The 14,658-nt window shown below is 50.0% G+C and overlaps 1 protein-coding gene across 8 annotated transcripts in view; it reads right to left on the bottom strand.

The window, feature by feature from the left end:
* The window catches only part of ARHGEF9 (Cdc42 guanine nucleotide exchange factor 9), a 207,089-nt gene that overhangs the window by 161,232 nt on the left and 31,199 nt on the right, over positions 1–14,658 (bottom strand). For all 8 annotated transcript variants that reach the window (XM_058423250.1, XM_040084203.2, XM_040084206.2 and 5 more), the window contains 2 exons: positions 12,690–12,837; positions 10,209–10,318 (listed from right to left, as the gene is read on the bottom strand). In XM_058423250.1, coding sequence (XP_058279233.1) covers positions 10,209–10,318; positions 12,690–12,837 — 258 coding nt within the window. The remainder of the gene's footprint in view (positions 1–10,208; positions 10,319–12,689; positions 12,838–14,658) is intronic.

Raw genomic sequence — 14,658 nt, 5'->3', positions numbered from 1 at the left:
ACACTCCAGGCAAACCTCGAAACCCGTGACAAAGCTTGGAGGGGGAAGGTGAGCAATAAAAATCCCTGTTTGGGAATTCTGACGGGAGTAAAGCTTTACCTACACCTTTGGAAAGGGGAGGAGCAGGAACAGAGAACTCCCGTCTGAAGCCATTAAGACGTTCTGATAAGCACGTGCAATTCTGGATGAATACAGAGATAATTTGAACACGATTTCTAATTGAGACGAAAGCTGTCTGTGAGGAACAGGGAATGAGCCTGGGAATAACTCTGCCCATTACAGAAGGCATCAAACCTCTGCTCAACTTTACGGCCCCCTTCCGCCTCGTCCCAGAAAAGTATTGTGAGATAAGAAATTGCAAGTCTTCACGCAAAGGAGGCTTTAATCCAATGGAAGCTGCATCTGCACACCTACAGCTGCATTTTCCATCGCTGAGCTCCTGCTTTATCTCCCCTCTCGGCCCAAAACAATCTCCTAACAGCTCGATAACAAACTGCAATTAACCACATCACTGCAAAGGGAGCTTGGCGTGCTGACGGTACAGAAGAAGAAACAAAATTATTTTAAGCCTGGTGGAGAGTAATTCGCAGCACTTTAAAGGAAGCCAGAGCCCAGCCCTGCTACAAACACCCAGAAAACTCTCAGGCAGCGAGTCCCTGAGTGTACAGGAAACAGCCACTGGGGTGATCTCAAAATTATTTAGGGCACTGCAGTACTGGATGAGGCTGAAATGAAAGGAGATGAACACTTAAGCCCAGGCAGCATCTCTGCACGAGATGTGAAGCCAGCCCTCAGAGCTCTCTCAGAATCCCAGGGGAACACAGCAAGGACCAGGTTCTCCCTGTGCTGGAGATGTGCTGAGCAGAGGAAGGAAAGGGAACATTTTTTAACTTTTCTGCAGTATTTCTTCACTCTATGTGGGACCTGGATGTTAAAATTACCAACGCCTCTGGGACCAGAGCGCCATCTCTCAAACCCTCAGCCCCCTTTATCTGTAAGGAAGAGAATAACTCCTATCCCACTGAAATTCGTTGTCTCTGGAAAACACACTTTGCTCCAAATATGAGAGGCTCTAAACAAAAAAAGCTGCAGCTTGCCCTCTTGCCTCCCTTCCTGTTTGCTCTGTGTACACCAAAGGCCTTCGTTTCCACCTTACTGCACATGTACTGAAGCTATTTTTGGCCAGGAGTGACGTGGCTTTGTTTGCATAACTGGGTTCCCACCTCATGCTCTGCCGCTCTAATAGCTTGCAAAATAATAGCTGGAAAATGTCTGATTCCCAAAGAAGTGCCTGCAAAGTTCAGTTCGCCTTTATCTTAGGCCCAAAATAAAGGAAAATAAAAAAAACCAAACAAACAAAACAGGAAACAAGCCTCCCTGCAGCATCGCTTATAAAACGCTTCAGCAAGAGGTAAAACAAATTATTTAGTGGTGACCAGCTGGGATGTGGGGATTTCATTCTGCTTCTGGTTTGGATGAGGGTAGCAAACCAGAAAAGACAAGCCCAAAGTCACACAGGAAGAAAACCACTTTACACAGTGGGGCCTTAACAACTCACGTCAACCCAAAATATCATCTGCAGGAAATGCAAACTTATCACTGATGGCTAAAAACAAAAGCACAGCTCAAAATAGCAGCATTTCAGATGAGGCAAATACGTCTGTTGGACTATTCTCAACTGTCAGAACTGAGCTGCAATCACAGATCTCTCTTGAGGAATATTTGGGATTTGGCCAGTATTAAAAATAAAATGTGAGGTATCTTCGAAAAGAAAGAGATGGCTCCAATAAAGAATGTATGGAAATAAATCCTGCGTACAGAAGGAATCGGCCACTGGTTCTTCTTGTCCAAATCCCAACTCCTGGCAAAAGAGGGACAAAATCCACTTCTACAAGAACTCTGCCACTGTAAAACATTGTAAAGGTGGGGTGAACGCTGTCCCAGTCTGCACAGCCGACTGAGCCAGGGGAATTGGCCATTTTTGGTTTAGCACAAGACTTTTTGAAAGTAGCAGCTTCTTCCTTCCCGCCCAGGATGGTGCTGCCCAAGCACGAAAACCACATTTGGGCAGGATTATTGCTCATTTCCACGTGGGACATCTCCCTTGACTGTCTCCCCTCGTCATCCCTCACCCACCCCTCCATCCAACATGAACAGGGCTTGAGGCATTTCACTTCCCACTTCCCACACTCACTGGCTCCAGGGAAGTCAGAGTGAACGTGTGGAGTCCAAAGATGAAGATTAATGAGGGGAAGCCACACAAGAGCAGCTCAACCCCAGCAAAGCCCAGTGAAGAGCAGGGACAGAGGTGTGGTGGGGAACAGCTTTCCCTCCTCACTTCCAGGAAGGAATTTCTCACCTGCACTAATCCCTGAGCTGCCAGGCATGGGAGGGGAGTCCAGAAACATCTTTCTCGCCCTGCACTGGAAGGACAGCGTTGTGCTGTGCTGTATTCCAGCAGGGAATCACAGAGCAAGCACCAGGCAAACACCTGACAGCACACGGTGCAGCAGCTCTGATGGCAACAGAACACCCACTGCGCACAGAGCCCTGCTTTGGTGTCCCAACCATTCCATGGCGTCACTGTGGGGTGGAAGCCTCCAGTGCGAGTCCAGGCCTGTCCTGGGAATCTCCAGGGGTGCTGGAGCAGTGGCACACACAGCTCAGCACCCCAAGGCAAAGGCAATGCCCCAGCACAGCTGCTGCCAGCGCTGCCTGTGCCGTTCCAGAGCACACAGCATGGCCAGGGCAGCCCATGGCATCGCTGCCACGGAGAGGGCTCCAAACACTTCCATCTACCTCTGTCACTTTGTTTTCCTGCTTGCTGGAGGATTTCTCCTGACTGCAGCCTATTCAGGTGCCTGGAAGACAACTGCAGCAAAGCAGGCCTGGCCCTGCTTGCACTGTGCTGCTCACTATCCAACTCAGTCCCCTCCCAGCACGATGCTGACACTGATGTGACACATCCACTGCCACGTCTGAGCACCTCAGGCACACCAAGTACCCCAGAGCACAGCCAGACCCCTTTAAAAGGCAGACAAATCCCTTCCTGACTGCAGTGGGACGTGTTTGGGTCCCCAGGCAAGGCTAAACCCAGAATTTGGAAACGTGTCAAGAGACAGAGCTAAGGAGCACCCATCTTACAAAGCAGCGGAGCTGTTCCTGCCTTTAGGTGAAGTCCTTGCACAAGGAGGAGTGGAAAGGGATCATCCCACAGGGACTCATCCCTCTGGGAGGTGCTTCCTGGGCATCCCACTCCAGCTGCAGCTTGCAGAAGTTGTTCTGCTTCCCTGTCTCTCCCCAGATCACACACAGCATCCCTGGGGACAGCCCTGCACGGGACACCAGCACATGGAGTGCCAGCAAGGTGGGGCGAGGACAGCTCCGGGTGAGCTTGGAGATCTGCAGGGAAAACAGCTTCACCTGGGAAGCAGCCTGTGCCCAAGCAGCTCTCTGCACTCAGAAGAGTCAAAGCCACTGCTGAGGGCAACAATGGTCCAGGGCCAGTGGCCAAAGGCCCTCCAAAAGCGGTCCCCACTGGCCACAACCTCTGTGCTGTGTCTCTGCTGCTGCTTCACAGCGGTGCAATCCCTGCAGCCCTCCCACTCCCCAAAGGATGCTCCCTGCATGTGCTGCTGCCCAGTCTGTCCTGGTCCTGGGTGGAAAATGGGATTTCACACTGGGAACAGCAGCACTGCAGCCAGTTGTTATTCCATCTCTTTTCCAATGGCACAGCAGTGCAATCCCTGATCCTATCACGGCAGAGCTACCGTGAAATGTCTATTCTTGTTCAGAAAAGACTGATCTCTCAAGGTCTTTGGACAACAGGATAATATATTTCCCTAGATATTAGAGACTGAAAGAGATTTATTAGGGGAATTATTCTCTGTGTTCTGTGCAGTCCATTAAGACATGAAGCTTTCCCTGTTCCATCAAGGAGCTCATTGCAGGCCATGTGACTGCACTGGTACAATACCCAAGTTCCCTCTGCAGCCTCTTATCCTGGTCATTTCAGTCTCCTCCGAGTACAAGCACAGTGTTGGGTCAATATCCCAGTTCAATTCAGGTGTGAAAACCACTGTCATTCTGCAGGACACAACCAGGAACAAAATTAGACCTTTTATTGCCACCTTTGGTTACCAGGCACAGCTTGTTACCAAATCCACTTCAGCTTCTTGAATGCCAAGGGCAGAGCAAAAGTCAGAGCAGCTGCAGTTTCCCTGTGAGCCCAAATGTTTAGGTGCCAGCATCTCAGCAGTGTGGGTGGGTGCTCTGAATTTGGGGTTCATGAAGACACACCCTCAAAACCGCATGAGGATCATCCCATTTGAACAGCTGGGGGTGAACAGCAGAGGGGATGGCCCAGATGTTCCTTCCAAGGTCACCAAGAGAACCAAACCAGTGCTCTGGACACTGTGGGATCACAGAGCTCCTCACAGGAGCCTCTCCAGGATCCCCAGGGAATTGCCCCTGGCCACATCAGGCTGGTGCTCATCTCTGAGCTCATCTCTGAGTCCAGGGAACCCCACACGACCACTCCCTGCCATCCCCTGGTGACTCCCTGGCTGTATCCACCCACCCAGCGGCTTCAGCAGCACTTCTGTGATGCATCTCAAACCCGATGCATCTCAGAATCCAATCTCAGCAGCTAGAGGAGATATTTTGGAGCTCTGACCTGTGCTTTTTTGCCTGTCCTTCCCAATTTAGCTCCTTTTCAGCTAAACACTGGTGCCACCACAGTGGCCTCGAATCACGAGCGCAGCCAGGGCTTAGGAAGCACTACAAAAGCATTTGTTCCAATATTTACTCAGGGATTTTTCATGCTACACCTACCACGGCCTTTAGTTTATTGGGAACATAGTGCACTGGGGAAGGGCAAACCACAGAGTCTATACTGCTGCCAAGCAAAATGTCATTAAGGTTTTAGCAATGCAACACAAATTGAGTTTACATTAAAGCTTCTTTTGTATAAACCATATCCCAGAGCGAAACAGAGTGACAGAGCTGAGTAATGAGTTGAAGCAGAGCAATCAAGGTGGAACTACTGAGCAATAGGAAAAAGGAGCCACTCCAAAAGTGCTATTTAAAGTGAGGCTGAGAGCTCCATTTGAACTATAGAAGTGATTATGTACAGTCACCATTGCACACACATTTAATGCCGTGTAGGATGCAGTACCTACCACCTGCAGCTGCACTGAGACACCCCGAGGTTCAATGGCACTATAAAAACCATCACAAACTGGGAGCTGAGATTCTTCTTAATATAGACTTACACATAACTCCTGAAGAGCTGAGAAGTCTGGAACTTCAAATCTCTCTTGTGCTACCCAGCACATAAACCCACAACCCAAAAGTGACCATTTGTCATTTCAACCCTCTCCTTCCTGCAAGATCCAGAGTCACTGAAGCCCTGTTTGTCCCCAGGAGTGCTGGAGAACACCTGTGTTATGGCATTGTTGGAGCAGCACCCAAGTCACCACGGGTTCTGTGTCCCCCAGCCCTGCTCTGTACAAAACCACAGCACTTCTGAATGTTTTTCTAAATACCCAGAGCGTGGTAAGTTTGGAGCTACCGCTCATTTCTAGTTGCAGGCTTCCTGAGGTGTGCTTTGCACTGCTCCTCGTGCCAGTCCCTGGGGAGGCAGCCCAGGGCAGGGCCCTTCAGGGCTGACCTGGAGTTCACACTCAGCTCTGCGTGCTCTGCCCAGCTCCCAAACGCAGCAGAGCAGACACAGCTCAGGTGCTGAAAAGGCAGCAGAGCTGCAGCCAGGGGTGCAGGGACCCCGGCTGGGCACGGCTCACGCAGACAGATGGGCTGGATGGCAGCACTGCAATAATTCTGAACCTCAATCCATTTCCCCCTCCAATGAGCAAGCCAATTTTGATTTATTTCAACAGCAGCTCACAGACAGAGTTTTTCAGAACTTGCAAAAACCATTCATAAATGGATGGATATATAAAAACCCCAAAAAACTCCATAAAGACTTCAGAGCACTGCTAAGTAGAGCAACATAATAGGTTTATCAAGATATAAAGCAGCCCTCCCCTAAACATACAGCTCAGACATACCCTGCCAGCAAAAGTACTCAATGTTTAAGATGAGGGAAGAGAGATTCAATGAGGATTTGTTTTCCTGGCAGCCCTCCATACATGCACATAAACCTCTTGTAGCAGCACACTGATATTTAAACTAATTAGCACCAGGAAAGCCTCGGGACTGTGCTTTTCCCCCAGCCTGTTCCCAGGGACATGGGGGCTCCAAAACGACTGTGATCACATCCCACTCACATCCTGGGATGCTGCAGCCCAGGAGCCCCCCAGCACACCCCCCTTCCTGCCCAAGTACGCAGGAACACGGGGCAGGACGCTTGGTAAAGGGAAAAAACATCCCCCCTCTGCCCAAACTGCCCACTCAGCACTATGTGAGAGGATAAAAATAGCAGGCAGGAGAGCTGGCCCTGAATATCAAGCAGCATTCCCCACCCAAATCAACTTCCCCTTCAGTCTGTTCTCCTGCAGGCTGCACGCTGCCTGAATTTCCTATTCCTCATAAACACAGCCAGTGGGGATTTAGCTCTGGGGAGCTGCAGACTGGCACATCCACCATCATCGCTCTGGCAACCCCCCACCAGGCTCTGGGAAGAGCTCCTGACTTCCAGAGGAGAAAGGACGGGCTGGGGGGGTGGCTTTTGTGAATATTCAACACCTCTGCACAGCAGGCCTGCCTATTATTAGTATAGGGGATGTCAAAGAAGCTCCTCTCATGCAAAGTTTCCAGTCTAGCTAATTAACAGTGGCTTCCTCCAGCATATAAATTTGGGTTTTAGTCCCTGGTACACAAGCACACAGGGCAGGAAGGGAGGGAAGGAGCAGAGAACAGGAATGACTGCAGTCAGCTTGAATGGCTGGAAATTAATTCTCTCTGGTAAGACAGAGAATTAACACACATCCACACATTGAGAGGAGGCTTCCTGTTTTAGGAATGGCTGAATCTCCCTTTTTTAAAAAAAAGACTGGATGTGGCACTCGGTGCCATGGTTTAGTTGAGGTGTTAAGGCATGGGTTGGACTCAATGATCTTCAAGGCCTCTTCCAGCCTGGTGATTCTGTGATTCCTCCTGGAGCACATCCCCAGAGCAACTGCCTGGAAAAAGCTGAGATAATTTAGGCTGGGCAGCTAACAAGAAGCAAAAAAGCTCCCTCCCAAAGGGCAGCAGAGGCCAGTGATTTGGGTCAGGATGGGACTGTCACCCTCTGCTTGTGACATCCATAAAACCTCTCCCAGCGCCGCTGTGGGGCTGCAGGAAGGAACTCTCTGCTCCCCCAGCCCCAAGGATCAGCCACGTCCCAGCTGGCAGGACCTGCCCGAGGGGAAATCAGAGGCATGGAGATGCTGAGGGTGCTGCCAGGGCAGCCTTTCAGGGCACTCTGTGCAATCTCTGCTGCAGCAAAGCCTGCAGTTCGGGGCACCTTGAGGTCTCCTGCAAGTTGGGCTTGATTGTGCCAGACTGCTCCCGTAAAAGCAAAGGCTCTAAGTGACCTCAGTGCTAAACCAAAATGCTCTGCACATAAACTGCTTCAACACAGTTTTCTCCAGGCTGAAGAGTGTGCTCTGGAAAAAAGAAATTAAAGACTGAAAACTTTAGAAGTCTGACCTTGTTTATTTTTACCTGCTTCTTAAATTAGGAGAGAAATAGAATAAAATATTGTTATGGCTCCACACGTACCACCCTCCAGTGCTTCAGTTTTTCTTATTCCCACCTACAAAGTGGGAACAATGACCTTAAATACCTCATAAAAAAACTTCTCCAGCTTGTGCCCAGATTTCACACACTCTTGCTTGGAAGGATAAATCCCTTCTTTCTGCATTGCTCTGCCACCTCACTGGTGTCAGCTGTCAATGAAAGCACCTGACAAGAGACACCCCTGCCCACAAATCTCACCCAAATTTACACATCTTGCCAGAACAGAACCTTCTTTCTGGCCAAGAGGTGATTTGCAACCCAGTAAATCTTCCCTGAGCTTGGGGCAGAGGTGACAGATGAGTTTTCCAGCACTGATTTTGGGAGCCACATTTACGTATCTGCTCCTGCAGCACCTGCACAGCATCTCTGATTTATAAACCCCAGCAAAGCTTTCAGAGCTGCCTGTTTGCCACAATTTAAAAACAAGCTGCTCTATGAACAGGACTCCCCGAAGCCGATTCTCTGCCTCAGTGGTGCACAGGTCTTTGGCATGGTCGTGTCTGAGACAAACAGCACCCCCAGATCTCTGGGGTCATGAGCAGCTCATTTCCCTTTCCAGCTCCACATCCTTCCCAGCTATCACCACAGCAGCAGCAGTTTCTTAGCTAACCTTTCCCAAACTTCAGCAGGGTGTTTGGTTTGCTGAGGTTTCAGTTTCCCACAGCTTCTCTAAGGGTCTTTGATGCAATCCAGGCTCTGTCTGCAATCTGAAACAGGCCTGGCTTTATCGGGATGCTCAGGGCACAGATAATTCGGGAGCAATTTTGTGTCAAAACGGCACCTTGGCTCCCAGGAGGGCCTCCAGGACAGCTATGAAAGCTCAAAAGGCTCCTCTTAAAGGATGAATAAAGTGATTAATTAAGGTGTAATAAAGTGATTAATTAAGGACCAAACAGATCCATGCACTGGTCAGTACCAGACCCTGAACATGGACACAGCTGGTGGATAACAAACCTGAGACATTCCAAGGCAGGGCTAGCACACTGCACAACAGGACATTTCACTGCTCTGCTGCTCTGCAGTCACCTGCCTTTATCCTGGCCCCAAGGACAAACAGCTTTATTGGGTCTGGATCATTTTATCTTCCAGGAAACTTTGTTCAAAGCTTCAGATGTTCAGCTTGTCTAAAACCAGAACAGCTTTCCTGAGTTGAAAGAAGCAGTTCGTGTCTTGGCAGCGAGGTAAGACCCAAAGGGAAGGAAGAGAAAAAGAAGAGCTCAACTCCCTATCTCTCCTCTGCCTTTGTACCTCAGCCCACAAAAACTCAGCAAAGAGCACAGAAGTGATGCAAGATGGAATTCCAGAGAGTCACAAGCGACTGAAAATCCAGCAGCGCATCCCTGCACGTGTTCCCAGGAAACCAACACACGACACAAGGAGGACGCAGAAGTCGGCGTCACTCACTGCCAACTTACTGCTCCTGTGATGGAAAAACACACACAGAGGCCAGGGCCCCCGTAGAAATCACATTTCAGGAAGGCAGTTCACCAAGTATCAAAGGGAAAAGGAATACAATCCAGGTCTGGCAAGGAAGGACAGCGGTGGGGCGGGATAGAGCCACAGAGACACAACAGAAGGTCAGTTCCCCTCTCCACTCCAGCAGGGAAATTCCTGGCTCCCAGATCATCCTTTGTTCCCATGCTCTAGAGGAACAACAAGGGCTAAACCTCTCCTGCTATACTCAGTAGAAAACTCTGCCCGCATCACACTGCGAGCTGGGAAATCTCCAGGGTTTGGGACAATCCGGATCTGCTGGGTACCAGTGAAACCAGACCCACCAGCGCTACAAAACCAAAACAAGACCATGAAATAACCAAAGCCTCCAGACTTCAAACACAGGGCACAGCAAAAAATCCAACCCACCACCCAAGCAAGGAAACGTATCAGACAAATTATACCATTTTTGCCATCTTTTCTGAATTTCGCTCAGAGAAAAAATGAACATCCCCGGGCCCACAACAGCTTTTACTTCCCCCACTAGAAGCATCATTCACAAAAAAAGAACCGAGTGGATTGTGCCTATATTTGCAAAACACTTTGGGGAAGAAGCAGTGACATGAATTTGTCGCCGAGATGGTGCTGGGAGCAGCACCAAACCCAAAGGACACAGGGCTAAAAAAAGGAAGGAGAAAAAAATAAACCCATCAAAACCATGGAGCAGATCTGAAGGCGATGTGAAACGTCACAGCTCCCTCCACCTGCAAGGGGCACTCAGCCACAGGAGGCCCAGTGACCCTCCAAAACCTCTGCTGCACATTGAAGGGACACTGATTTGGGGAGAAGACAACGCACCTAAGCTTTTACTGCCACAAAACAGCAACAAACCAAAAAAATCCCCATCCGTGGCTGAAGGACCCAGGGATTGAGGAAGCTGTTAGTCGAGCAGATTGTTACAAACACAAAGCCCAAAGCAGGCAAATCCCAGCCCGGAGGCAGGCAGAGGCACGCTCCACACTGCTCCTTACCCGACTGATCTGCAGCTTCTCAGCTCCAGGCTTGAAGAGGTTCCATCGACGGCCACCGTTCCTGCAGTTCCCGCGCACCTTCAGGGTCTTTGAAGCCTGTTCGTTCTCAGCTGCCAGGAGAAAAATCCACGGGAACAAAAAAAAAAAAAAAAGGAATGACAAAAGATAAATGCTGTGCTTTAGCTCAGGCTGGGGGCGGAGGCTGTTCTTTTAAATGAAAGAAACAAAATTGTTTGCAAGAGACTCATTCAACCTCTCCTTTAGAAAAAAGAGAGCACAGAGTATATTTAGGTGCTTTATTCAGCGCTCTTGGGATCCAAGAGAAGTAGTGCAGCTCGGATACTACAAAAAGGCAGAGGCGGGAGCCACATCCCGAGGTGGGGTCAGCCCAGCTGGGTGTGGAGCCAGGAGCAGGAGACCCTCATCAACCTGCACCAGTGTGCACAGGGCAGCAGCTCCCTGGGACACAACTGCTCCGGCAGCAGCACCGGCAGCAATGCCAGCTGCACGCTCACTGCGGTCCACAGGATGCCAGGCCTTGGAAAAGAAACTGTTCCTCCAATTTACACACAGAACAGAAATGGGTAAGTCCATCAAAGCTAGTTTTTTAAGGAAACTGGGCTGGTTCTCACCCCCAGTGTTTCAGGCCAGTCCCTCAGAGATGCAGTTCTGCTCTAGCTTTGAGTGACCAGACACACCACTCACACCAGAGCCCAGCCTGGCCCTGCAGATGGCACTACCCAGGCACAAGGCAGCTTGTGGAAAAGAGGAAAATGAGCTCTACTGTTCCAATCAACCGAAATTTTCAGCTCCACATCCAATCCCTCTCTTTTTGGGGTGAAGCTGCCGTTCTGCTTGAGACCGGAGTTTTCCCTCCCACATTTGGCAAGTTTAGATTTTAATCCCGTCTTCCATCAGGTTCTCCACATCCCCTGACCTGGAGGGAAGGAAACAGAGCTGAGCACCACTGGTGTCCCCACAGCAGCTGCCAGCACAGGTACATGTGATCCAGGCAGTGCACATGCATGGTACATGCATCCCCACAAGTGTTTCCAGCACCTGGAGGCTCCTCATCACAGTCATAGAGCAAGGATCTACAGAAAATAGCCACAATCTGGGATCCTTCCCTAAAAGATGCACAACGCTCTATTCCTATCTTCTGACGTACCTCTAACCAGGCAGAGGTTTCAGACTCTGTCAGTCCTGAGGGGTTTGAGACCAGAATAAATGCTTCCAGGCCCTGGGAGAGCGGAGGGAGCTCTGCCCTGCCCAGGCCAGAGCGCAGCAGGGCTGGGATGCCGCTGCAGGTTGGCTGGGCAGCCATCCTGATTTTCTTCCAGCGTTGCTGGGAGAGAGATTGCACTGAGACCTATTTCCTCAATGCTGATGCAGGCAGCCTGCTGCTATTTTTAGCAGCCCACGTTTCACTTTGGAGACTCTTGGAGAGCCAGGCTGCAGCATGGTGCCGCTGACAGCGGGAGGCTGCTGGCGGCTCCGGAGGCGATGGATGGAGCAGCGCTGGGAGCGGCGTGCAAACGGGGAATGCTCACTCTGAGGGGTGTGTGACCCCCCCTGTGCTGCACCCCGGCAGCAGAGCCTGCAATTAACAGCACAGGCAGCTAATTGGCCTTGTCCTCCCCAGTTCTGCTGAACCCTGATGTGCTGCCACCATCCATCAGCCGCCCGGATCCCCGGAGCGCTCCCGAGCGATGCCAGCGCAATCTGGCAGCGCTTCCGTGCTCGCCCATCGCTAAATCACAGGATTCTTCATGCCAGCAGTGGCCTTTCAGGAAATAATTTCCTTTCTCTCATTATCAATCTTTTTAATTAGGAGGTTCAAAAAAGTGATGTCATCTATTCAGCCATCGGCCAATTTACCTGCCAGCACGAGACCTTGCCAGCAAATACATTCCAGGGTGCTCTCTCTGGTGGCACTGTGAGCAGGACAAATGCAGAGAGGTCACCCCAGTCTTTGGCTCATGAGAGTCCCTCCTTCATCACAAAAAGTACCCAAGCACGGAGGAAAAAAAAAACTCCTCTTCTTGTGTTTCCAAACAAACATCAGACTTGAGTTGTGAGCTCAGTATCTACCATCACTCACCACCTCCAAATGGTGAGTACTCACCACAGAGGATTCTTAGAGGACACAAATTCAAGAGAAAAACCGCCTAACATAAACTCACACGGCAGCTGCTGAACAGCTTTCACACCTCACGTGCCTAACCCTGCTCATCCTCTCGTAACCAGATTAACGTTCAGAGACATTAAAGAGAGAAAACAGCCTTATTGCATAAACACACCGCCCACAAGGAGATCCTATAAGCCAGCAAGAAAACTCCTCAGCACGCGGCTCTCGGAGCTCCCTCACCTGGTGTCAGGGATGCAACCAGCACGGATGCAAACCGCATTCCTGACTTTTGCACCCCTGCTGCCCTCGGCTGGCACCCACCAAGCCGAGGCTGGCAGAGAAGAGGCACTCACCACGTCTGCGGAGCAGGTGCTGCATGCGCCCTCCCAGCTGGTCCAGCCCCATGGGGGTGCTCTGCGACAGGGGCTCGGAGCGGCAGCGCTCCACCAGCGCCTTGAAGGGCTCAGCTTGCGGGGACGGCTGCGGAGCACGGGACGTCGGCTGCCAAGAGAAGGGGCACAGAAGAATTTTACCGACCGCACTCAAATCTCGGGCGAAGCAACCGCAGGACACACGGCAACGCACAGAATCTCCAAGACAGCGCAGCACGGCTCGCTGCGATCCGCACCCGCTGCGTTGCTGGCTGCAGGCTCGCTACCTGCTGGCCCTGGTGTGCAGCCCCCAGTGCAGCTCCCCTCCTGAGGGGGCTCAGACCTTGCACAGCTTTGAGCCCAACGCTTCCAGTTAGCACTGAGTGTCCCAGGAACTTCTGGGAGTAACCCTGATGGAGACCCACCTGCTGCTCTGCATTTTGGGGCGAGGCTGCTCTCCCATTGCCGAGTCCCAGCAGGAGCACGCACAGGGAAGGGATCAGCTGGTGCTGAGGACCCCGTACCAGCAAGGGCTGGCTGCTTCCAAGGGTCAGCAAAGAGCAGCCAAACGGGTTGGCAGCTTGCTGATGACAACAGCTAACCAGACACGTCCTCGAATCTATGGCCTACAAAATATTTACTTGAATAGAACAGCTGCAATTGGTTGAAGCACCCATAAAATGGTCAAATACCCCAGTTATAAATTAATGCCTGGTAGCACTGATCCAAAGAACTGGCATTTACAGGTAAGTGGAGAAAAATGTTGGTGTTTTCCTCACTCCAGCCTTTATTATTCTATTCCAGGAGGAAAAGCTCCTGAAAATGACAACTATACCGTGACATTTTGCAGAATGGAATGTTCTTTTTAAAACATCACAATTCAAACTCCTACTTTTCATTTTATTCTCTGTGACATGTGACACCATGGAAGACTTGTGTATAATCGAGTCAAGAAATCAGAAGAAAAATCATTTGACAAAGGTCAGGGGAAGCAAACGGGAGGTGTTCCACTCTGGGAGGTTTCGAGGCTCAATCACAGACACATCTGTCACACTTCCAGGAACCTGCTAATAACTGGGTGCCTGGGACGGTTTGGTGGATCCATCCTCAAGACTCCAACAGCTCATTTTCACTGATGAGCTGTTATTTTCATTTACAGGTGAAAGAACAAAGCAGACAAGCTGTAATTACCCCACAGGAAAGCTGTGGATGAATTAAGGCTCCATCTCCCAGCAGCAGCATCAAATCCAGTGAACCAGTACACTTCTCTTGGCTGCAAACCAGCTGGGAGGAGGTAAAATCCAAAGAAAACCTTCCATCCAGGGAATTTTGGACACAGAGTCCCTTTAGGATAAGGACCAGAGGTTCCCCTTCCCATCCATGCTCTGTTGCACTGTTTGTTTTTAACTTTTGAGGCTGGGAATGGGATAAAGGAAAAGACACACCACGTGGTTAAAGAAAACACATGGAAATCTGAATTATCCATGTGTTCCATGGCTGGTTCTATATACGTGCAAAGCCTATCAGCTTTGCAAACTCGACCTGCCTTTTCCTGACAATGTTAAAAATACATTTCCCAAAAAACCCCACCCCACTAGAGATAGTACTAAATATAGGCTTTAATTCAAGGATTTTGCTAGCACCTCCTGGTTATTATGAATACAAGAATCTGAACAGCTTGCAGATAGGCTTTAGAGGTTTTATCTCCTCTAAAAATAAAATGATTGTCAGACACAACCATATTAAAAGCCATAAATATCAAAAAAACCTTCATTCTGCAAGTAAATTGCACCTCGCTGCAGACAGGAATACAGCACTCTTTTGGCAAACAGCAGGATTTAGAAAGTAAAGTGCTATTTCTTAATCTGGAAGGACTATAAAGTCTTTTGTTACAGCAGGCTGAGACACAGCCCAGGAGCTGAATAACCAGGAGATGAAGAAAGCTCTGAAG

The sequence above is a fragment of the Hirundo rustica genome, chromosome 21 (assembly GCF_015227805.2).
Source record: "Hirundo rustica isolate bHirRus1 chromosome 21, bHirRus1.pri.v3, whole genome shotgun sequence".
Taxonomy (NCBI): domain Eukaryota; kingdom Metazoa; phylum Chordata; class Aves; order Passeriformes; family Hirundinidae; genus Hirundo; species Hirundo rustica.
Note: the sequence above shows the minus strand (reverse complement) of the source record. Positions and strands in the feature narration are given on the sequence as shown.